The sequence below is a fragment of the Castor canadensis genome, chromosome 4 (genome assembly GCF_047511655.1).
Source record: "Castor canadensis chromosome 4, mCasCan1.hap1v2, whole genome shotgun sequence".
Classification (NCBI taxonomy): Eukaryota; Metazoa; Chordata; class Mammalia; order Rodentia; family Castoridae; genus Castor; species Castor canadensis.
This window is the reverse complement of record NC_133389.1, coordinates 24,438,736-24,464,233: the sequence shown is the minus strand read 5'-3', so window position 1 is coordinate 24,464,233 and position 25,498 is coordinate 24,438,736. Positions and strand designations below refer to the sequence as shown.

The window sequence follows — 25,498 nt, the reverse complement described above, 5'->3', positions numbered from 1 at the left end:
GGTAAGAAAGGAAAAAACGCCCTGGCCATTTGCCCTACCTTAAATACTTGCATAGGTAGGTTGTACAGTCAAATATAATTTCCTGAATGTTGAGTGTCCAAAAATGATTGCTGCAAAGCTTCCAGATACTCACGTTGCTTGCTGGCTCCATTGACAAAAGTGACTTCCCACGCTTTGCCCACAGAGGGCATCCCTGCGCATTGATATGTAGACCGGGCGAATGCAGCTGCTGGAAGCCTCCTCCGTCCGCTCTTTTTTCCCTAAGCCATCCTTTCTCTGCCCCCACCCCCTTCGCGTGGAATCTTTGCCTGATCCAGTTCGTTTCCCTCCGGTCTCCACATTTTCCTTTCCAGCCTTCCACTTCTCCGGATCAATGGATAGTACGGTTCCAACTTCCAGCTCACACACTGCTGGCGGACACCCCAGTAACAAGTGAGAGCGCTCCGCCTCGCAGCCCCCGGCCTCTCCCTCCCTCGGTCCCCTGGCTCTTGGAAGCAAAACGAACAGCATCACCAGCTCTCGCGCGGATTTTTTTTTTCCTCTCCAACTTTACCAACCGACGACATGGAACCAGCCTTCACCTTTTAATGCACAGCCAGCCACGGGATTGCATTCCGTCGCCTCTTGGACCCTCTTGGATATTCTGTTTATTGATGTCTCCCAAGCCCCGCGGAGAGCTATCTTCCCTTCTCTCTCTCCCTCTGTTTCTTTGAGTTAGTTTTCCAGGGTTTTACCAGGGCTCAGGATCTCTTGGGCCGAATGGAACTTTTTGCTGCCTGTTTTTGTTGCTGATTCTATCAGTGGACAAGGAAAAAGGCTTCGGAGGCAGAAGAGACACAGGGGAGGTGGAGGAAGAGGACGAGGAGGAGGAGGAGGAAGAGGAGGAAGCCGAAGGGGCTCGGCGTGAGTGTGTGCATGTGTGCATGCGTGTGTGAGTGCATGTGTGTGAGTGCCGCCGCTGCCCAGGACCCCTGGCCCCGAAGGTGTTGGCTGAAATATGGAGAATAGTCTTGGATGTGTTTGGGTACCCAAGCTGGCTTTTGTACTCTTCGGAGCTTCCCTGCTCAGCGCGCATCTTCAAGTCACCGGTAAGAGGTTCTTTCCTTTCTTCTCGTCGCTTCCCCACCCCTTATCCCCTTCCTCTTTTCATTTCATTTGGAGAGAGTAGAATTAGGATGGGTGGGGGGGATAAGAAATTCGGCACTCGCTCTGTCTCCTATTTTCTCATGGATGATAAAAGACGACTTTTTCCCCCTCTGGGGGCGGAGGATGTTGGTGGCGGGGGAGACGAGCATCCCTTCGCTTTTTAAAAATCTAGTGCTTCTCACATCTTTGCTTTTACAAATACTTGTGCTGCTTTGGGGAGAGGGCGGACTGGGGCAGGTGATGGGGATGTCGTTGTAAGGAACTGGGCTGGATCCTTAAAGCCTGAGAACCTACAAAGGGGTAGGTTGACAGGAGCAGGTGGAGGACAACATCCAACGAGGGGGCTTTGAAGAAGTCTGTGCGGGGCTGTAGCTGGTGGGGCTGTAGCTGGTGGGGCTGTTGCTGGTGGGGCTGTTTGAGAATAGAAGCGCCTCCTGGTTTGCATTTTTGGACTTGATTGAAGATCGGGAAAAGGATAGATAATATGTTTGGGTACTTTGAAGAAGAGGCTGAGGTATCTAAAGAGGCGCAGAGTTGCCTGGAGAAGGGAGGCGTGCTTTATTTATTTATTTTTTTAACGGTGAATGCAGTTTGCAAGCTAAGTCTCCAAATATCTTCAGGACACCTCCAAACTCCAAACGATTGATATTCCGGGGAACCGGGCACCTAACCCTGGCACTTGGCAACCGCAGCTTCTAATTAAAAATGGTAAAACTGTTTGGGGATTGGATTGGCCTAAAACAGATAAAGAGAGATCTGAAGGATGCTCCAGCCTGCTGCAGTCTCCGAATACCGACCTGGGGGCTTCGACGGCCAAAAAAGAAAGAGCAAAGTGACTGACTGTAAGGTTCACTCCTTTTGCGGGACTTCTTCATCACAAGTAGATGGGCACTAGGGTACAGGGGGCCTGTCTAGTGGGGAAAGAAGAGAGATGCCCACTGAGCATTCAAATTCCCTTCCGAAATGACCTTCCCAAATCCAAAGGAGAAGAAGGCGCCGGCAGGGACCAGGCTTTGGGTGGAAGTCTCCCAACCTGCGTCTTGGAAATTAACCAGGGATAGAATTAAATCAGGGTGGCCAAGTCCCCAGCTTCCCTGGAGTCGTAAGCTCTGGCTTTCTTGTCCGTTACGTGCTGCCTGGCCAAGGGTTGCGAATGCGACCTGAGAATGAGCCTCTTCACATTCGCGAGGGATTCAGGCAGTCAAGCGCGGAGCTAGCCCAGGCTTCCCGAAGCCCGGCGCGGCCACACGCCAGCAGGAATGCGTTTACGCGCTCACGCGGACTCCACTGTTCTTCCTCCTTTGGCCAGACAGAGAGAGCTGGAGTGAGTGAGTGAATGAGTGAGTGAGTGAGAGTGTGTGTGTGTGCACGCGCGCGCCATGCGCGCGTACCCGCGTCAGCACGATCAGCTGCCCGCGCTCCCTCCTCTCTCCAGGCCAGTCCCCTCCTCTCTAGCTCCTCTCTCCCAGAGCTTTGTCCTCTGCAATACTCCAGCGGAGGCTGGGGGGGTGTGGGGGTGCATCTCCTCCCGGTCATGAATAGGTGTCGTTTTAAAATTCTCTGCGCAAGACCCACAGATGCTTACAGGCTGCAGAGAAAAGGACCCTCCTTTCTGCCCAGGGCATTGACTTGCTCTCTTTGCGGTGGGCAGGAGAGGGGAAGTTCAGAGAGGGCATGCTTTCCTGGGTAGAAAGTCTACAGAACTCAGGGTGACTAGTGATTTGTCTGAAAATATTGAAATATTCAAGTGCGCAAAAACGGACAGTCATGTCTTGTCAACTACAGGGCAATATTTTAAAACCATTTCCCAAGTGACTCTTGTCTGGCAAAGGTTGGGGTAAGTTGAATGAAGATGGATTTAATATATGTTTTGTTATTCTTTAAATTAATTAAATATCCCCTTTCCACTTATTTAAGTTTCTTGTCTGGAGAGTTAAGATCATTTACTTATTGCTGTTTTTTTTTTATTGCCCCCTCAAAATGTTCTCTTCATAGATAAATCTATGCCTGGAAAAGCAGACAAAATATACATTTGAAAGGGACATGCCTGTGAATAGGCTTGTGGATCTTTAAACTCTACACTTGGAAATCCATTTTTATTATTTACCAATGAATTGTGATGCAGTTTGCACAGGTCCCAGAAAAATGGGTGTTGCACTTTTAAGATACTGCTAATTTGAATCACTCTGGTCTTTGCTCATTTATCTGTGTTACTTTTTTCTTAGTAACAATTTCCCCTCTTTGGGAACATGGCAGGGAACTGATGATAAAGAAAGCTTAGCTTACTCTAAAAAAGGACCAGTAGGAGGTGCCATTAATAAGGCCAAATGTCTAGTTCAGCTGCAGTGAAATTCTCATTCAGCAGAGTGTTTTAAAGACTTTGTTGATTGGTAACAAAGGATTATGGAGACTCACACTATTGCACTGAGTCCTTCCTCACTTTCTAGGTGAAGTGTGAAGCTGCTGTGGCTTTTAGGAGAGTCTTATGTCATAATAAAGGACATTCCTGAACAGTGTCAGCATAGGGTGAGGACTTGATGCTGAGGGAGGTTAGAGGCTTTTCAGTTGGCTCTTGTAAAACACTGTCTTCTGTATTTGACATGGGTAGAGGTGCCAAATATTGTCTTGGGATCTTAGGTGAGATGGAATTTTAGATGTGAATGTTAATGAAGTAGAAGGTATACCATTAATTAATTAATTAATACTTCTTGTATGTTTGGATTGCATTCTGTGAGCATTTACGTAGTTTGGACATGTGAAGTGAGGCTTGCTGCTTGGCCTGTCCATTTCCTTCCCATTCTTCTAACCAAAGCAGGTCAGATTCCCCCATTTGGATTGGCTATGGGGTGCTGGGAGCGCGGCAGGACCCTGGTTAGGGCAGCAGTCCTGTGCTCTGTGAGTGCTGCAGTATAAATTATTAGTGACCTGTCACAGTATCCATTTCCCATCCAGCAGCAGCTGCCCTCTGAGTTATGAAGCATGTGAAATGGCTACCACATGTGTTATATGTGAATATATTAGGCTCAGTGCATTTGCTTTAATGTTCTTAAAAGCTGGGCTGGCATGAGCTGCTGATGGGCATTTTTTTCTTCTGGGAAGAGATTTATGACTTCTCAGTGTGTATGACTTACATTTATTCCCTAGCAAGTTAACCTTTCTGCAAACTTCCTCACTGTTTTTATTGAGGAAGAAAAAAATTAATCCTATCTGACTTCCTGAATGGAACTCTGTCAGATGTCCCTCTTGGAACACAGGGTCCTTGCCAGTTGTTTGTAGTCTATGGACTTCTACACCAATAGGAAGTTTGACAAGAAATTGGGGAGGTGATTTGTTTAAGGAAAGGAGATATTTTTACTTTTTCTACAGAGGCAAGGGATGATTCTTCATCTTCTAAGTGAATCCCAGTACATGGATACCTCAGAAGCATCTTTTATGAAGCAAGATCTCCCCTTTCTGACTTGTGTTTCCCATTTCATGAATACCATAGTCCGCAACAGCTCAAATGCATGAGATTTGCTAGTGGGATGTTTCCAATTGTGTGCAGTAGAGTCATCTGATCCAGTATAATCACAGGCTTCTGGATATGAGCCCTCATTTAAGTCTTCACTTCTTGGGCAAATTCAGTTTTTGAACTGATTCTTTCCACGAGAGACTCTGCCTGAGATTATATTTTAAAGCAAATAGCTTTACTATTTCTTTGGAGAATTTACCATCCTAAACTTTGCATAGGAAACATCTTCCTCATGCTTCTACCATTCAGGATAACTATGAAGAAAAAGCTTCATTGTCTTAAATTAACACACAAATATACACACTCAAAGAACAAGACATGATTTCTATCCCCTCCCCAACTCCCGTGATTTCTCCTCCAAACGTAACTTTGGAGTGAATTGCTCTAATACAGAAAGACATTCATGATTTCACAGTGAGTGAATTCTTCTGAACTGGCTACAGCTCTCCTCATTTTCCATAGATTTGGCTTGGATTAAGATTTGAGATTCACATCAAATTAGAAACATAACTACTTTGTTTGGTTATTTGGTATACAAGTACCAACTGAAATGAGAAATTCTTGATGGATTAATCTATCTTTGATGATTATCTCCTAGATGAACTATATACATAAATAATAGGAAACCTTAGTTTTGCTTGAGTAAAAAGAATAATGACATAAACCCATTGAGTATTGCTTGATTAATTAAAGGTTAAAAAGTCACTTGGTCTGGAAAAACACCATAATTCCTAAAGTGAAATGGGAAGTACTATGCACATTTACAATTCACAAAAATGTAAATGTGGCATCTTCTTTTCTGTCTTCTTTCTCTCTCTGTTTCATGACAATGCTGCAGAGAAGCATTTAAGAGTTCCATGAGTTGTCACAACAATTATACCTTAATGAATTGTAGCTTGGGATCTCGCTAACTCATGATTGAAACACAGTGAGTTAGGGGGTTGTTTGGCATCCTCTTGTGGGCTGCTTGCTTCTCACAAGGCTGTCCCTGAAGAATTCAGATCTCTATGCTGTGCAGCATGAATACTACCTGCCTCGATGCAGCTTGGGGAAGTCTTTCCTAGTGGGGATCCAAATGCCTGATCTGCAGACCCTGTGCTTAACACCTTGTATTGCATTTTGCAAAGTCATGGAGATTTGCCTTACAAATAAATTTTAAAAATTTCATGAGTGTTTCTTTTGGTAGAATTAAGCTGGACCTTAATAATAGCCAAAGTAGTACTGTTGCCTTAGGAGACTCTTGCCTGTGGCCTCTTATAGCCAGTGTAACTGAAGTTCTAGAGCTCACCAGCCTTAAGAAGAGACAGAAGTGAGCACTGCAGGGTAGGTTATAATCACATAAACATTCTATTTGTCCACAAATGTGTTATCAGATTGGAATAACAGAACTTTAATTTTTGTCAAAGTTTCTACTCTTAGAGATCAGAGCATTTCTTAACAACATGATAATATCTGTGGCATGACACTGATCCAATGTGATATGTAAGATTTTTTCTTTCAAGACCTCAAGTAAAAAGAACCTTAAACTTTTTAATAAGAAAGGATAAGCAATCCAGATTACTCTTACCTGTAGACCAGTAAAAATGTGCAAATAAAATTATATGTTATATGTGCCAAGTTAGTGATATGAAAAAAATGGAAATGATTATGCACCTTTATAATTGCAGCACTCAGGTAAATTGCAGCACAATTTAGTACCACACTTTTGCTTCTCCCACACAAGAGTGTTGATTTCTTATATTTCTCACGTTCAGCACTGTACTAACACGAAGACATGCAGGTTGGCTGATTGATGATCAAAATTACTCTAGTGCTCTAAAGTTCTTTGACAAATTTAGCCTGAGGTTTAAAACCAAATTCCTTTAACTCAGCTGTTAAGTAAAAATGTTTTCCATGGTAGTCTAGAAATGCCTAAACTATGTCTAATGGTATGTTTTAGAAATGCCTAATGTGTTTGATTGAATATGCCTCTTTTTCATTATTGATGGTTATTTGCCAATGGTCATATCAGTGTATATATTGCTTTTATGAATAGTTTTAAACAACCGTATCATTCACGGCTTTCATTTCTTGGGAAAAGTCCAACCAGGAAACACACAGGTCATACCATATATATTAATCATATTTTTCAAGTCTATTGTTCTGGTATGACATGAGTAGGAAGGTTTTTCTTTTCTCTTAAATTCCTAGAGCTCAGTGTGTATTGTCTATTTGTGGTTTTTGTGATAAACTTGAGGTTAACTTAACAAACCTCAATTCTGTAACTCTTGAGTACATAGCTATATCATAGTTTTTAGGAAGGATGGCCCATTAGACCACTAGTGACTATTATGATGGAACTCAATAGGTATTTATTACAATTTCTTCCTTATTCTTTCTTTCCTTTAAATACTGGCTCTTTCCAGAAGGTTACTCTAGGATTAAAATGTTCTACTGAATTAAGTGCATATTTATGACATGATCTAATGAAAATACCAACTTGCTGGAGGATTGTGACCTAATAAGAAGGCTTATCAATATAACTTTATTTGGAGCTATCTAAAATGTTCTTAAATTTGCATTTACATTTTTATAAGAGATAAGGAATTAAGCAGATAAAATAAATGATATTAACTCAAGCCATTTGTCTTAGTAATTGAAGTTTCTTGTTAAGCACCAACATTTTTAGATTTCAATAATATTTTCATAATCTTTTAGAAATACTTCTCCACTCACTTAGCTGCCTTTTAAGAAGTAGGTAGGACATGATTTAACTGCTTTCCATAGATCCAGTGCATATCTACAATCTAAGTTTTTATGTCACATAATGTTATAGGGATAATTTATTAAGAATTTTATTATGGATTCATAAAATACATTTTATGTATTTCATTATATCCAGCTGAAACTACTCCCTGTGCTTTTTTAAAAATAACTTTTGGTTTGCTAAGAAATAGGAGACTGAGTTTTGTTGGGATTATGTACAAAATAAGAGATGAAATTCTAAATTAGTGCCTGCATCATTTGATAGAGAAAAAACTCTAATTCATTTAAAATAATAGATTCATAGAATTTCTGAAATCTAATGTTAACATGGAAGATATTTCTTTTTCATGCAACATAATTTTCATTGTTAAATGAAGATGTAGACTACATCAATTATGGTTGTGTTACTAGTTTCAACATTCTATAATTTATTTAAATTATGAACTGTACCTACATGTAGTGTCTGGTATAATTAATAATAATAATACTATTAAAGATCACACTAACCATAAGAGTGAAATAAATATGTACCTATGAGCCATTTTCTGAGTTTTGTGTTTATTTATACCTTGCTTTCTATACAGTTGCCACAAATGCGTGTGTCTTTAATATGCTTTTTTACTTTGCCTGTATGTGGTTGTAAGAAAACAAATATAATGTGTGTATTGGTCTCTGACTTATGTTTTGGCTAAATATTAAGTATTTAGGATTCATCTGTGTGAATGTTTACGGCTGAGTTTCAACCACTCAGTTGTATAATATTCCATTGATATTAATTAACTGAAATTATCCACGTTACTATTGATGGACTTTTGGGGAACTCAGATTTTTTCTGTTGCCATTAGTGATGTTTTTAACATTATACATATTTCCCAGTAAAACCTTGCCACCATGTCTAAGGTGCATCCCTATATTTGGAATTGCTGAGTCATGGAAAAGACATATTTACTTTTAGGAGGCAATGACACATCACGTTTATAAAACACCCCCACGAGGAGCTTATGAAAATCTCCTTTGCTTCATGTCTCCACCAACACTTGGTATTTTCATTTGCTTAATTTGCCATCATCTGGTAGATGTGAATTAACATCTCATTATGGATTTAATTTGCATTTCCCTGATTGCTAATAAAATTGAACATTTTTCCCATAAATTTGTTGGCCATTTGTGAGTTCAGCAAGATAATTCTAGGATTCTTTTTCTCCATTTGATTTAAGACATGAGTTTTATTGATAGTTATTCTGTTTCTCCTAATAAGCAAACTTTTGCTTTTAGGCATAGGTGTTATCAGTAGTCTAACTTTGGAGAAGTTATTGCCTAATACTCTAGCATATTTATTTTAGCCCAGGTTTTCTGTAAGCATCTTCCAAATGTGTCTTAATTTTGATCTAGAAAATATAGCCTTAGTCACTGTAAGACTATTGATTATGCAGATCAACCTTTGCCTTGTCAGTATCCTGATGTACCCAGTTTATTATGTCTATGTAGAGAAACACAGGAAAGAGGATGCTGGGGCAGTAGGCTTCATCTGAGGCTCAATAAGAGTGTCCTGAATATGATGGAACCAAAGAATGACTAAATCACAGAGTTATTAACAAAAGATACCAATTCTAAGTCAAAAGTCCTAATCTGGCCATTTGACCTTGGGTATGTCTCCAATGCAATAAAATGTATGGAGCTAATATAATTATAAAATTTATAAGATGTAAAATTGTGGGTTTCAAATAGATACCTGCACTTGCATGTGTGAACCTCCTCCCTCAATTTTTATTTGCGTCCTTAGTTGTTTCACATCCTCCCATGGGATAGGCTAATAAAGGTCTCTGGATACAATAAAGCATTAGATATGCTGGAAGTAGCCTCTAACATGCTGCCTTCTGTGTCCACTCAGAGATGTGAGCCAAGACTGATACTTCTAAACCTACTCCCTGTACTCAGAGTCCTCCATCCATTGTTCCCACATCTTTGCTGAGCCTTATGGGATCCCAGAAGAATATAAATTAAAGAGAAAATCTGCAAAACTTTCCCTTTCATGTCTAATGTCTGGGCAGAGTTGTTCCCTGCAAGACAATGTCTAGTTATTTCTCTCTTTTGTTTGAGACATCCCCAGGGATGCTTTGTTGACTGTTTCCCTTGGGAAACTTTTCAGCAGCATATCAATTTTTGCTGTTGAAATTTATTTTACAATTCATTTTAGATAGTTTTGTTCTAAATGTTCTTCCCCTCACTCCTGCCATCTAGGTCTTGGCTGCTGTTTTCCCCCATTTAGTGGCACTGCCACTTCTGTGCTGAAACGTAAATCATTCTTGCCTTCCTGTATTGTATTTACTTGACCAGACTATAAATATTTAGTTCATTTAATCTTTCCTTATACCTCCCCCAAAAAGCTTAATCATGTTTATTTTTTCTCACCTTAACTCCCTCTCCTTGTTTATATCTTTCTGGTAATCAAGAACCCCAAATTTAATATACTTTTCTAAATAAAATCTCCTAAATCATGCATCATAAAATACAGATTAAGCATAGTCTTATATTTAGGATACAGACAGGGTCACATATTTTGTCTCCCCAAACTTGTGATCTCATTTTTCAGGTAAAATATTCAATGCCTAAAACAATCATTGAGATATTATAAAGATCAAGTAAGATCATATATTTGATTCTACATAATAGTTGCTAAGCATTTGCCAAGAGTTACAAGTAGATAAATGGAAAGTTTTAAAGTATTACTGCCCTTCAGGGGCTTATCTTCAAGTGGAGGTGACAAGCACACACAAAGCTAAGTAGGATGCAAGACAGAACAAAGTACTCATTAAAAAAGAATGCAGACAAAGTGGGACACACTGCAAAATATCTACTACAATGTTTATGTATTAGATCATTAATATATTAACATTAGCCAGATGGGCTGATAAAGTCATTCTCTCATCCCTGTGTCCTTAGATTGATTGAAGAAAAAAAAAAAAAGCCAAGTGGTGTACAATCATGTTTCAGCCAAGCTACAGGTATGGTAATAATGAAGCTATCAAAGCTTTTCCTCTAGCCCTTAGTTACTTGTTGCTATAAATACACTCCCACACTCCCTTGACCCTCTTCCCCATGTTTATTGAGTGTTGCAGTCATTGTGTTAAGGTGGTGATGGAGCTCAGAGCTCACTGAGATAAACAGGCTAATCAACTAAGCATATTAATTAATTCATCATTTCAAATGAGATAAGACTTTGAAGAAAAGAGAGAATAATGAGAAAGTGATCCAGAGACAGATCAAAGAAGTTATCTCTGAAAAAAGTTGTGGTTGACTTGGAATCTGAAGAATGAATTAACTTAGCTAAAGAGAGGATGTTTGGGGAGAAAGGGAGGAAAAACAGGTTAAAAAATATGGGTGCAAAGACCCTGTGGAAGGAGGAAGGATAGTGAACTTGAAGAAGATTGGTGTATCTGGTGCCAGGAGAACTAAGCATGATAACAGCTTAGCTGGGGCTGCAAACACTTTAGGATTCTCTCTCACCAATCACAGTTTCTCATACTCAGCAAATATTGCTTGAGTAGATTGAAACAAGTTCATAACAAGGAGCTTCTAATCTCAATACAATCATTTGCAAATGTAAGCAAATTATGTAGACAGATCTGGTCCTGATTTTTTCACGTGTCAAGTGTGAATTTATCAGTCTGTCTACCCTACATGTCAAGAGTAGGGTTATATGGGCATTAACTAATTTGGCCTAGGGAAAAGGACTTCACAAAGTAAAAGAGCTAGGCAAATGTATGTGATTATTAGTATACATGTGCTTTCACTTTGAAAGCTACTACTGGGGAGAGGGAGGGAGCAGGGCAGAGGGCCCAAACAATGTATGCACATATGAATAAATGAATAAAAAAAAAGAAAAGTACTACTGGGCAGAAGGATAACAGGACTTCATCTGTTTATAGAAGTAGAATTAGTGTGGGAACATTTCTTCTTCACAAACTGTGCACCTGATTGCTCTTGGTGAACCAAAAGAGAAAAAAACTAAGATTATGTTGAAGATTGTTTTCTCTGCAATACATTCCATTCCTCTTTATTTTTCCCTCTGTTACTATTTCTTCAAATATGGATGCATCTTCTCTTTGCTTTAAGCTGCAGCTCATGGAGAAGTCATCAACTCCCTACCTGTCCATGTCTCTGGGCCTAGTACCACTTGTCCCACTGACTTGGTCACCATTCACTGCTGGATTTTGCAGAAGAACCAAGTACATGGTCCTGTGGCCTTTGGTTATGATGGGAGAATTCATAAAACCCAAGGAGAAAAACCTGCAAGCCAGTGGCTTTAATTCAGGCACTTAAACTCACTGGACCTCAACTTTCCCAACTGTGGATGGGCACAAAAATCAACCTCTGTTTCTCACCTTTAAATTGGAGATAACAATCACTCTAGTGGTTAGATATATAAAATATCTATTCCAGTGCCTTACTTATACTTAAAATATGTCATAAACATTATCTGCTGTTAGAATGATCTGAATATGGGAAATAACATTTCATAGGTACGGGCAACCCATTCTAGAACCCTCCTCAATTTCATTGCTGCAATTACAAAGATTTAGAAATAAGAAAGTTATAGCTCAATGGCAATTTTAAAATAGGCACATTGCTTAGTGGGTCGTAATCCATATCTGTGATGAATTTAGAGGCTAATAGGTTCTGACATTGTCCAATACTGATCACACTTGGCACTCTATGACACACTCCTGTGGAGTTTACATTCACACTGTCCTCCCTTATTAATTCTTTTCTGGTTGACAATATGTATTTTCTTCATGCCTAGCAGCCAATCCATATGCTTTGTTAACATGGAGTACTAAGTATAATTTGTCTCTAGGCTCTTTGCTCTGGAAAGCTGGTTCTCATCTTGAATGTATATCGTAACAATTTTCAGTCCCTCTTCATACTGGTTCATTTAGAATCTGAGTTGGGGCCCAGGTACAAGTAGTTTTTAATCTGCAGGCAATTCTAATATGCAGCCAAGTTTGAGAACCAGTGTTTTAGGGTCTTGCTATTCAAAGTGTCATCCACAGATCAACAGTATTTGCATTACCTGGGAAATTGTCAGAAATGCAGAAATTCAAGCCATTCCCAGACTGAATTAGAGTTCCAGGTGACTGAGAACACTACCTGAGGAGCGGGCTGATTTTTCCTCAAGTTTTCACAATTTTAAGTACTCATCTAATTAAGGGGAAATGTCCTAGGCACACTAGCTCAGTCTTAGCTTGAAGCCTCTTTGGAAGCCTTTAGCTTCAGGAGATGATCTTGCAATGGCAAACCATGCCAATAGCAGCGAGTCTCCTGGTTTGTGATTTAGAGACTAACACATTTCATGGAGGCCATGACACATTTCATTTTTTCTTGAGATTAAAAACTTGTGAAAATGCTTTTTGGGTGTTCCATCTGTCTTTTCCATTCATTTCTCACTGATGCTCAAGATAAGAAGGCATATTTCAAAAGGGTCAGCTGGTTTTCATTTCATATCTTCCCTTCCCTCCAGTCTTTTCCTCCTTAAAAATACTCAGATTCAGGGGAAAAAAAGGAAGCACTTGAAAGAGACCCTGGGGCTCTGGGGCCTTCTCCCTCCCTCCTCTGTCTCTTTAGGTCTGATGCTGAGAGCACACACATGCTCAAAGTGAGACCCTGACGAGGCGACCCCATACTGAACCTTGCCTTTTGATTGGGAATGATCTTCAGGGCATGAAACAGACCAAGTGTTCATTTACCAGGGCCTCTGTGGCAGGGGAGAAAGGTTGTAACTGAGTTTTTAAAGAAGAGAAAAGCTTTATAGGCAGAATGCTAGCTCAGTGTGAGATTTTGAAGCTTTTGCTCTGTACTGCCTGATGGAGAGATGAGCTTTGACTGGCATGCTCCAAATCAGAGTGTGGAAGAGGACATGGGGGCTCAGCTGTGCAGACTGGATCAATCTGAATGAAAATTACTAGTGTTCCCCCGGTGAGAGAAGTTTCTGCTTAGCTCATGAACTGTAGGCCCTTCTCTGGTCCTGGTAGAAAATGAGTAGGGCTTTTGTGAAAGGTTATGTAAGGCTGCTGTTTTTCCCCACAGAGTATGGTTCTATTTATAGAGAGGTGAACTGCGTCTCCAAGAAAAAAAATGCATTTTTGATGCTATAGCTTAAGAAAGAGAATTCAATCAATCTCTCGAAAAGAATTAAGGGACAAGTGGGAGAATAAGATCCTAGGCAGAGGTAGTGAGAAATATGCAAAAAAAAAAAAAAAATCAGGGAATGAGAACAGATCATTGCTCTGGCCCTGGTTGCTAGAGCAGTTATAGGGTAACCAATATTCCTGTTTACCTTGGGAGTCAGGATTTACAATGTCAACAATAGGACAGCTCCAAGTAAACTATGATGTTTGGTTCAGTACCTATGGAGAGGATGAGTGTAGGGACAATCTCCTAAATTCAGTACCTATGGTGGGGACCATCTCCAGGGTTTTCTGCAAGACAGTGATATTTTAAGCATTACATTGTTAGCCATAAGGAGGAACAATTTGGTTGGGGGTTGCTAGCAAAGTCTATTAAGAAGGGGCTGTTCCAAAAGTCCAGAGAAGACAGGTGCCTGATTGCAGGATTAGAAACAATTTGTATTTTGGCCATATATCTGGTTCATTGAGACCTTACTCTCTTATCCTGTGGCAAAGTCAAAGTTGACTTCCAAAACTGAAGGCTTTTTGGAGGGCCCACTACCTAGCCAAAAAACTGTCAGAAGCATCTCATTTTAAGTAACAGGCTATGTATGTTTTGGAGATGGTAGGATAATGTATTTATTGGTGATGTCATGCTGAATGCTTATCTTCTGTGTTCTCCTGTACTAATAAAGTTTATTAACTCCTTGATTTCCAGATGATGATTATTCAAGAGTTCCTCTTGAAGGGAACCTGAGCCTTACAAACCTTAGGTAAAGAATTGGTGAATTTTAGAGTTGCTGAGTTTTTACCTACTGAGAGGCTTATTTTTCTTTTTTCTCCATCTCCCCCTTCTTTTGGCTTTCCATGCCACTATTAATAATTACATTGGCAACATTCCAGAGTGCTTGTGAGAAATTCAGAATTGAGGAAATCCTGCAAATATTAAAATGCAAATATGTGAAGTCCACAGAATTCGCTATCTCCTTAAGCCCTGGTACTAATGCATCTAGGGCATTTGTCAACTCATACATCTGAATATGGAACAAGGTAAAATAGGTGAATAATTACTTCCTACATAATAATCTCATGGATAGACTCTGTGTTTGCCTTAGGAGATTCATTCCTATAGACTTAGATGAGTATAAAATTAAAATGTTATTTTTGTAGCAGACAGTGGAAACCAAGGCAAGACCATGGAGATAAGAAAAACAGCTCAGATGAAAAACACAACTAGTATTCCGAACGCTTCATCAGGTAAGAAAGGGTTTCACCAGTTGTTTGAGATGCCCCTCTCATTCTACTGATGAGAAACAGGATCCCACAGAAGTTAAGTGAGTCCTGAAATCACAAATCTGTGAATGGGCACCTTTAAATACTATTGCACACACACTAGGGGCAATCTTGGCTCTATCATGATTTAACTTTAAGACCCCCATAATGATTCAGGGTCCTCATTCCTAAACTTGGGAAAACAGTTGTTCAATAGATTGCACTTAAAATGAATTCACTAAAGGGCTGTTGTAATTTTTGGCACATAGTGAGCACTAAGCTATTTTTGTTTCTATCTGTTTATTCAATGGGTACTTACTAAGGTCATGTTTGTTATATCACATGTCTTAGCCTCTGTGGTTTTTGTGAAGCTGCCTCTGTCTTATTAGAGTTAACAAAATGGTTGAGAATAGGACATAGGCACTTTAAATATGAAAAAAGACAAGTAGACTCACAAACCAATATATGATTGTATTATGAAGAATCATGTGATCAAGAGGTACAGATAGAGAAGAGGAAGAGAAAAACAACACGAGAAAGCCTTCATAAATGCTAAGGGATGGAGTCTGATGGGCAAGGAAACTGGAGAGGTAGGGAGGATGTTCCTATGTGGACACTGTTCTTTAGATGTTCAGGCTCTGGAAGACAAAAGGAAAGATGACAGTCTTCACTGATGAGAGCTAGCCACTCAGTCCACACTGGCACTACTTCCCATCACTAGCAATGGCTTCCCTGGTCACTAGTCTCTTCCCAAACAGATGTGTGATAAGGCTGAGAGAAAAAGGCACAGAGCCAAGACAAGGTCATTTAAGAAGTAACTGTGGCAGCATAAAAAAGTGATTTTTAACATAAAGAAACTATTTCTGCAAGGCTTTTCTTAATAATTTTAGGGAGGTTTCAAAAGGAAAAATTGGTCAGAGAAGGACAGATGCCATCAGGCATTGTATTTTCAACTTAAATTAGTAGCTGAGAAAGCAAATTTAGGCTCCTGCTGCTGGAATAAGCCATTGCTGGAAATTAATGTTGCCATATTTTTCCTTTCAGCACAGCTTCAAAATTTTTATAAAGGTTGCCAAAACTCTTTAATAGTAATACATAAGAGGGATTAGTTAGTCCATTTTACAGCCAAAGGGCAGGTAGCCCAGCCCAGAATTTGCAACCTAGTTAGCTCTTCCTCTGTCTTTTCTCCGTAATAGTCAGTCATATAAGGCGATGGTAATTAATGATTGACGAATGGTGGTGATGGTGATGATGTTTCTCTATATAGTCTGCTACTTTCTATCTTCCAGTGGCTTTCAAATTTATTATCTGGATTAATTACCCAATATCTCCGTCAAATGGACAGATTAGCTAATATATTTCACGTGTTTTGTTAATAAGGTTAGTAAAACTGGTGGCCTGTTACTTCTTTACCTACTCTAGAAGAAAAATTTGAATGGGTTGTTTGTCCTAGAAGGGACTGATCTGCTGTGAGAGAAGAACCCAAAGCTGGTGTTTATTTCTTACACTCAACAGTATATATGGACACCTTTCAAAGCAAGGCCATTACACTGTGTTTTGTTCCTCAAAAGTTTGTGTGCTAAAAATTGCAATGTAGCATCCAGATCTTTATTTCTAATACCATTTTCCAATAAAAGGAACCAGTACGCCTTGGAGAAATAGATGATTCTAGGTGTTAAGCAGAAAATCTACAAAATGAGCCTGGAATATCTTGAAGTGCCAGAAATTAAGGAAGTTATTATTTACAAAAACAAAAGAAGAAAACCTACAGTGATGGAATATGTCAAAGGAGCACAAGAGCTAACAGAAAGAGCTAATGACCAAATTTGGAGCAATTTGAGCAAGAAACTAAATCAAGTCATTTCAGATTATAACCCAAAATATAAACATCTGGCTACATACTGATATAAATATATGAATGAATAAATCTTTACTTGGAAGATTATAGGTAAATCTATGCAGAAGAGTTCCAAATAATTTATACAGATACTTTACTCTCAACAAGGTGAGGTATAACTCCCTCTTTTAAGTGTGGGCTGTGTTTGGTGACTTCCTTCCAAAGAATGCAGTATGCAAGGGAAAGTGAGGCAGTTTATTTTTATAGTGGAAAAACCTGACAAATACAACCTCAGCCAGGTGATCAAGCTCATCATGCATAGTGATAGATCTTGTTGACAGCCTGCACCCCTGATGTGATTAGATGAGAATGGCATATTACCTGTTGGGTCTTTCTTCTCCAAACCTATTGCCCCTCTTTTGTGAGAAAAAAATAGACAAACTCCAACTGAGATTCTACAGATACCTGACCAGTACTCCTTAAAGCAGTGAAGATCTTCAAAAATAAGGAAAGTCTGAGAGAGTGTCAGGGCCAAGAAGAGCCTAAAGGAGATGTGATAACACAGTGCACTGTGCTGTCTTTGGGTAAAATCCTGCAACATAAAAAAATGTTAGGTAAAAATGAAATCATGAAATCAAATGTAAATAAAGTATGGACTTTTAGTGAACAATAATGTATCAATATTGACTCAGTGATTTTCATAAATGATATAAGTTGTTAATAATAGGAAAACTTGGTATGGAGTATATCAAAATTTCTACATCATGTTCACAATGTTTCTGTAAATTTAAAACAAATAATCTATTTTAAAAATACTATCTTGTTTCATCAGAGTGAAATGCCATGCAAAGTACTCAATCCAACCAAATTTATTTCTTCCTCTTTAAGAATGACTCTACTACTCTTGTGTGGTTCTTCTGTTCCCTTTGAGTCCCTGTACATTTCCCAAAAGGGTGGTCACATCAGCACTACTGTGCATGTTTTAAGGTGAAGATCTCTGGCTCCTCTTCATACTGAATCAGAGTCCCTGGGTGAACCAAGAAGGTATAGGAAACAGAACACGCTTTCTAGATTATTCTTAAACACATTTAATCTTGAAAATTACTCTATTTTCCTATGTCTGCTCCCTAAAAATGAACAATGGTACCTGTTTACTTACTGAGCCAGTTTTGAGCTCAGGGTACATCTCTGACTTAAGTAGACTTGAGTTTAGAGCCCAGCCCTAGAACTTTCTAAATGGGACAATTAGGGCAAGATAGCCTACTTCTCTATACTTCACTCCTCATCTATAAAGTAGGATAACAACACTTAATTCAGAAGGTGTTTATAAAATTATCTGAGAAAGATTCATGTAAATATTTACCATGTTACCCAAACTGCAGTAAATATTAGGCTGAATGTATTTGTATTGTATTAGTCTGTTCAGGAAAATCAACATGTGTATAAACTAAATTCTTCCTCATCGTCACTAATGCTCTCCACTCTCTAAAACATGTATTTGACTCCCTGAAATGGCTCTCTTACATGTATCTAGGACTTAGAAGAGGTGTGTTGCAAACCCATTGTCTTTTGGTTGACACCGGCATACATTGTGGCAGTGTGTGTGCCTGCTGAACCACCATTTCTTGCCAGGCAACCTGCCATCTCTAGTGATCTGCTGTTGTGGCTTTGTGTAGAGTCATCAAAAGTCAAGAATCTTCCTGGTACCTGAGCTTACTACATCCAGTGATAGAGCATCTCAACATGCTTCACTTCCTCCTCCTCCTGGTCATTCTACTACTCTGTGCTATTCCTGTTACTGCTCAGGAGACTTAAACACCGTTTAAGTTTTGGGACTCAGAACCCTTAGTTAGTTTAACTGGGCCTGAGACATATATAAAGGACAAAAAAGTAGAATGATAATGGCTAATATTTATGAAACTATATAGTTTGAACTGACATGGCTGATATTGCTTATGAAATATTTATCAGTCTATTATTTTCTTATTTAATACATGAGTAAACCTTACTGTGAGTGGTAGTATATCAGCTCAAAGGTGATTGGTAAGACTCTCTTCCAGCTTGGAGGGGTCATTTGATGAGTTCCACGGAGTGGCCTGGAATTAGGAGACTGCTGGGGATTTCAGAGAAAGTTTAGTTTTCTGATTTAAGCACTACCCCTTTCTTGCTTGTAGCTTGCTTCTTTCTGACTGGACATAAAAAGAAGACCTGTAGTTTGTCACCATCTTGTATTAGGTCATCTGCTAAGGACTATGAGGACCTCTTGAGTGTTTCTCCCATCTTGGGACTGATTCCTTTTTGACTCTTTTGTTATGTGAGGAATTGAACTTGTTTGGCTTTAAACTGCTGCAATAGGGTTTCTGTCACATGTAGCCACAGTCATTCCTAGCAACTGTGTGTTCCCATATTAAGTTATTCATTCCTCACAATAAAGTAGCAAGGGAAGGACTAATATTATACCCTCTTACAGATGAGAAAAGTGAGATAGCAAGAAGTTATCCAGTTTCTTCATCATTCTCTGCTAATTAATTGCAGAGCCATTATTCAAATACTGGCTCAAAAACACATGTCCTTAAATCTATGCTATAATTCCTAGACAAATAGTAGATGATGTTATTATAGTATTGTTATGTTTATGATTTTCACTTCTCTTCTCCAAATGGATATTTTCCCATGAGCTATTTATTATTTAGACACTTCTAGATTACTGAGTATCTAAATAAAAACTCAATTTTCTGTTAATCATTTTCAAATGTCACAGTTTTCACTAACAAGTTATATGACAGCTTCACGCACTTTAATTTCTTCTGAAGAAGAAATCCACTGCCACCTTATAAAAGACTAACATTCTAACTACAGCTTTGGAATACTAATGCCCTGCCTTAACAACCAAGCTAAGCTCTGTAATTCACATATATGTTGCAATTTCTCTTCCATTGTAATATAAAGGAATTTCATATAGTTTTGATATATTGTGTAAATTAGGCCAACAAAGTGCTGTGCTATGTCTTCATTAAAATAGGAGACGGTAATAATGCAACCATGTAGTGAGGTCTTGCAGGCTTTGAGTTATGAACATGCTAGAGTGTCTCTTTACTTGTGCTTAAGTTGGCATTTGTGAGCAGCATATAATCAATTAATCAATAACCCAATTTTCTCTTAAAGAGATGGTGCATCATTTAAAAAAAAATCAGTGACTATTGTATGATTTTATAAAAAGAGCTGTTTCAGCAAAGAAACTTGTTTGAAAAACATTGAAAGCCTTTTTCAGGGATGATGATTTTGCTTAACTAAGCCAAAAGTGAAATTGGATACGAATGTTCAGTTCCTGAACCATTTTATTATTTTGCAACTGTTAGAAAGGAAAGCACCAATTTGGAATTGCTAGTACAAAGGCATTGTTTTTATCCATGATTAGAGATGTGTAAATGGATTCAGTTTTTTACAGTGAAAATAAACTAATCCAAAAACTTAGAATTGAATTGATTCTGTCTTATTTTTTACTTAGAATTGAATTGATTCTGTCTTATTTTTTACAAGTTTTGAAGCCTATGTTCAATTGCCTAATGTGTTTCACACAATGTCACAGCAGTGCAAAAGGATGCTGAGATGAAAATCTGGCCCTCTCTAAATTTTATACATATTTATTTCTTAATCTTCTCTATAGTTTTCCCTAAATACTGTTGTGAAAATTCAAATATTATGGAGTTGTATGAATTAGAGGGAACTGCCCATCATTCCATCACTTCTGAGTAAACCAGTCTTCTTTAGTTTTTCTTTTTTGTCTCTTTCTCTAGATGACACACAATTACTGTGAAACTTAGGGAAAGTTAATGTTCATTTTTGCATACATTAAACTATTTACCTGTGTTTTCTTTGTACAAAATAAGGAGAGGGATTTCTAGAAAAAATAATTTTAAAAAAGCTTTTTGCCGGGCACAAGTGGCTCATGCCTGTAATCTTAGCTACTAAAGAGGCAGAGATCAGGAGGATGGCAGTTTGAAGCCAGCCCTAGGCAAACAGTTTGCAAGACCCTAGCTCAAAAAAATTCAACACACACATAAAAAGGGCTGGTGGAGAGGCTCTAGGTGTAGGCCCAGAGTTCAAGCCCCAGTACAGCAAAAAAACCCCAACCAACCAACCAAACAAACTTTTGTTCTTTACCCACCAAAGGACATAATTAAGATGAAAAGGGAACTCAGGTAGTTTGGTCATACTTGTAATTCCAGAAGCTTGGAGGCAGGAGGATCATGGTCAGCTGGGTCTACACGATGAGACCCTGTCTCAGAAGATTAAAAAAATGAGTGCATGAATAAGAATTGTCTCTGTAATGCAGATTACTTCCAAGAGAGACAAGTGTTAGACTTTTTTTTTCTTTCCATATGGAGGAAAAACATTAGCTCTAAAGCCTTAGAAATACCCAACTATTCTCTAGTATCTTGCTTATCATTGTGCATCCAGCAGACCAGACACATCAGCACCACATGGGAGCTTGTTAGAAATACAGAAATTCAGGTTTTATCCCAGAATCTACATTTAAATGACATCTCCAAGTGATGTGTATGCAAGGGGAAGTTTGAGAAGTACTATTCTAGCTCTAGCATATTTCCTACTGCCCACCACATTGTAAGACCTGTGAGTTGCCCTGACCTGTGAACTTACGACAGTGTGTAAAGAAGAGCCACTGTCACCCTACTTATTTCATTCAACTTCCAAATCTACTCCAAGGGATTAAATGCTTTTCTCATAAAATGGTACCACAATGAAAATAACCATCTCAGGGGTGGCTCATATCCGTCATCTTCACTGAAGTCACAGCACTTATTCTTGTCTTTATCTCTGAGTTCCCAAGGCTTGAAGAATTATGCTTCTTATTTCAGTACTTTGTCATTAATCATGGATATTTGATGTTATTTTTCTAATATACATAAAGTCTTTTTTCAATTAAACCATAACCTGCATGAAGGAAATGATCAAAAATATCTTTTCTTTATTCTGGTCCTTCAGTTAGTGCTTGATTATGATAGTAATGCGACGATGCAGAAAACACTAAGGCAGTGATCAATTCTCTTCCTTTAGAATGTAGGTGGAAATAATGTAGTTTGGATTTTTCTGCTCTGATGACTTCACAGGAAGAGAGTGTTTTAAGCCAGCCTAAGATTCTCTGAGTCTCTGCAGGCAGGAAAACAAAGGCTTTGGTAATTTTCTTCTTACTTTGTCTTATAGGTTCCCTTATGTCTTTATTTCTCCTCAATTTTTATCAAACAGATTTTCAAACATCAAAAAACATTTTTTTCCATTTTTAAAGTTAACTGTCCTCCCCCATGGTACCCAGTGTCATATTAGAAACCATCCAGAAAGGGACAATCAAAATTGAGATGAAACATTTATCTCAATATTATTGGGGAAATGAGGTAGTGAAGGAAGATAAGGGAGAAATTTGACTTCAATACACTTGACCATCAATGTATTCTCCCCATTCATGTTCCCATTCTTTTTAATGAATAAAGGTGAGCTTCCTATAAATAATGGGTTTAGGGGTATGTTACATGGACTTATTTACCTTCTAAAACTTTTAGGCCTGCAGGACCTTATCTTGAGATGTGTGATTTGACTATTCAGTGATAACAGTGCTTTCCTTACAGAAACAATGTACTTAAACTCTTGATTGAATGAAGAAAAATGCCCTTGGCTTTGTGTGGCATTTTGATTTTGAAAGCTTTCTCCCTAGCTGAAGTTAATCTGTTTTAGGATAGAAAGGTCAAGAGACATTTCATGAGCCAGAACTATTTGACCAGCCTCTGAGCTCCTTTCTTCAAGAATGTTGGTCAGGTCTTATGTATAGATGCACGGCCATTCCTGTTTTATGGCACATCATGGTGGTTCACTGTGTTAGTTCCTCTATCCAATCATTTGTGCTTTCCTCAGATCCAGGTTTCATGGTTATATTCCTTGCCCAAAGCTAGGAAGTCATTGATCTTGGTAAGGAGTCAACCTCTTTCTTGAATTTATGCCAAGATGTCACAAATCTCACCTGTCTACAGTCTATTTCCAAACATTTGTATAAACAAGAAGATCAGGGGTGAGAGGAAGAACTCTCCAATTTCCATCAAGTAAATCAACCATCATAACTTTAAAAAAGGCGTTTGACACATGCAATGGATTTTATCATTTAGCTCCTAGTTTTTATCTTTTCTCTTTGCTTGTAAAATCTATGCTTGAATTTTTGATTTGGGTTGTATGCTAACCCTTCAAACCAAGAACATAAGAGGATCCTAAAAGGGAAATGGCACTTTGTGATGTCATCAAATACTGAAGAAGAAAAGCTGAATCTTTCCTTATGATCAGGTGGAGAGTGGGGGGAAAAAAATCAAATAAAACTTCTTTTTGTTCTTTTAGCCCCCTACATAAACCAAAATAACATTTATTCACATCATAGGTACCTTTCTAGGGATATATTATGTGGTTTGCAGTCTAATAGGAGATTCAGATCTCATCACCAAGTCTGTATTCAATCCAGGTGCAACTCAGACTAATTAATACAATTAGATAATTGATTAGTTCTCTTTCTATTTCTAGGACCCTCATATTTTGAAAGGAAAATGTGGAAGTGGTAATGAGCTTCGTGTGGTCACCCTTCAAAAATCCTTCCTTTTACTTCTTTCCCTCATATTACATGGCCCATAAAAAGTATAGTACATTTCTCTTCCTTGAAGGGCACTCTTCTGTCCATGTCTTCTCTCACTCAGAGGCTCCATCACTGGGAGTATTTGTCAGACAAAGACGCAGTTTCCAGGAGCTGTGCCTAGAACTAAGATACATGATTGCCATTGAAGAAGGCCACATGGCAGAAGCAAGAGAACTAAGCACTATCAGCGGATTAAATAGCTTATTTGAACATATTGCTAATATTCAGCCAACTGGTAGCATTGTGGATTTTCATTGTTAAAATATTAAAATATATACTCACTGGTTGGTAAATATTTGCTCTTTAGGGCTTCCAGTGTGCTCCCACCCGTCCATTCTGATTTGGAAATGTCTGTGCCAATCAGCCCCCAAGTCCTCCTTCTAAGATATGTTGGTATGTTGGCTCCTCCCTCCCTCCACTAGTGACTCTGAGAGGCCAGATGCACCCTCAACCCCTTCTGGGACCCTCAAACACTCTCTAATTTTTCAGTCTTCCTGCTTGTCTTCCCAACATGCTGTCCTGTTTATTGGTTCACAGTGGCCCAAACCTCTCCTGTCCTTTTCTGACCCTGGAGATGTAATACCAGAGCATCTTGGTATTCCCTGTGTTAACCTCTAATGGATGCCCATGGAAACTGAAGGTCCAAGAAAATGTGAGGGAAGCAGGAGCTCTGAATCTCTACCTTATTGATTATTAATGTTTAAATATCATCCATATTTGTTTCCTCTGTTCTGTAAAGGCATGAAATGTGTGGCCATCCCAAAAGTGTTCATAGAATAAATTTCGTAACTTGCAATGGTTGGTTCTATGATTTCTAGAATGGTCTTAAAAACTTTTGTTGGTTTTATCTTGTTGACCAAACTAATCTCATTCAATGAAGAGAGTATTAAAAAGGTAAGTAAAAAAAAAATCTTAAAATAACTCATTATTACATGACCTAGGGTAAATTAATATTAAATTATATATATATATTATATATATATATTTTACATATATATGCATTTTACATATATATATACAGTTGGTGTGGGTATATAATATTAAATTGATCATATTATGCATACTTGTAAAACTTAACAAATTAACAATATATTGTGAATGTAATTCCTAGATGCAAAAATTGAGAGGGAACTTAGAAGACTGTAAGTTCACCTTCTTTCAAGGAAATAAAGCCTCTTATGTAACACGCTTCTCAGAACCCTCCAACTTCCTCCTTGGCACCCCCAACGTCAGGGGCTCACAGCCTTAACAATAAGACTTCTCCCTTTGTGTTTTAGTTATTATTTATTTTGTAACTTTCTGTATTACTCTTCCTTCCTACCATTTACTCACTGATAACTGCTTGTGCCCTCCTTAGCTTGCATCAAAGACTGGAGGTGGGACAGAAAATGCTGCACTGGAAAGCAGTGAGGAACTCATGTTTATCCATTTCCTGCTTTTTGGCTGAATGTAGCACATTTTAGGGAAAAATATAGGACAATGTGTTTGAAAACAGATTGGTTTGGAAAATATGTAAAGGTTATATTTATGTTTAAACTTGTCAACTTGTTACTTTTCTTACTCTCTGGTCTTGAGAAGATTAATGAGATGATCAATTCAGTGTTTAATTTCTTGGGAAAAGAATGCTTTGCAAATATCAAATTTATTAATATTAATGTTAATATCAAATATTAATGCTCTTGTTTACAACAGTGGTTGACCATCAGGCAGCTCCATTTCTTTACTCTATTATCAAACATGGAGGCAAGGAGGTTTGGGCAGTGGGAAACAGACAAGTTCCCTGATTATTGTCTAGTGAAAAATATGAAGTAGCATGAGATTACTTATTAAATTAATAAAAATTAAAATTATATAATATTTATGAAAGGAAGGGATTCTCTGCTCTATTTTGAAACATTTAGACATAGGGATATTGGGAGTTCTAATGAGGTACACTTGGGAAAGGTTTAGGGTCATAGGTACTAGTGGATAACAGGGCTGTGAAAAACAATTACAAGATCTTAGTGGGGTGGAGCAATGCACTATTGTGACTAAATTGTGTTGCGACTTAAGCCCTGTCTGTCTGCTGTAGTCAGATGTTACTGTGAGAAAATGCTAATTTTCACTACTTGTAACATTGTTTCATGTCAGGA

The 25,498-nt window shown here is 38.4% G+C and overlaps 1 protein-coding gene across 2 annotated transcripts in view; it reads left to right on the top strand.

Annotated features, from left to right (window-relative positions):
* The first annotated feature begins 279 nt into the window (after window positions 1–279).
* Window positions 280–25,498, top strand: part of Dcc (DCC netrin 1 receptor) — a 1,132,969-nt gene continuing 1,107,750 nt past the window's right edge. For both annotated transcript variants that reach the window (XM_074069811.1, XM_074069810.1), the window contains exon 1: window positions 280–1,088. In XM_074069811.1, coding sequence (XP_073925912.1) covers window positions 998–1,088 — 91 coding nt within the window. In that variant the 5' untranslated portion in view covers window positions 280–997. The remainder of the gene's footprint in view (window positions 1,089–25,498) is intronic.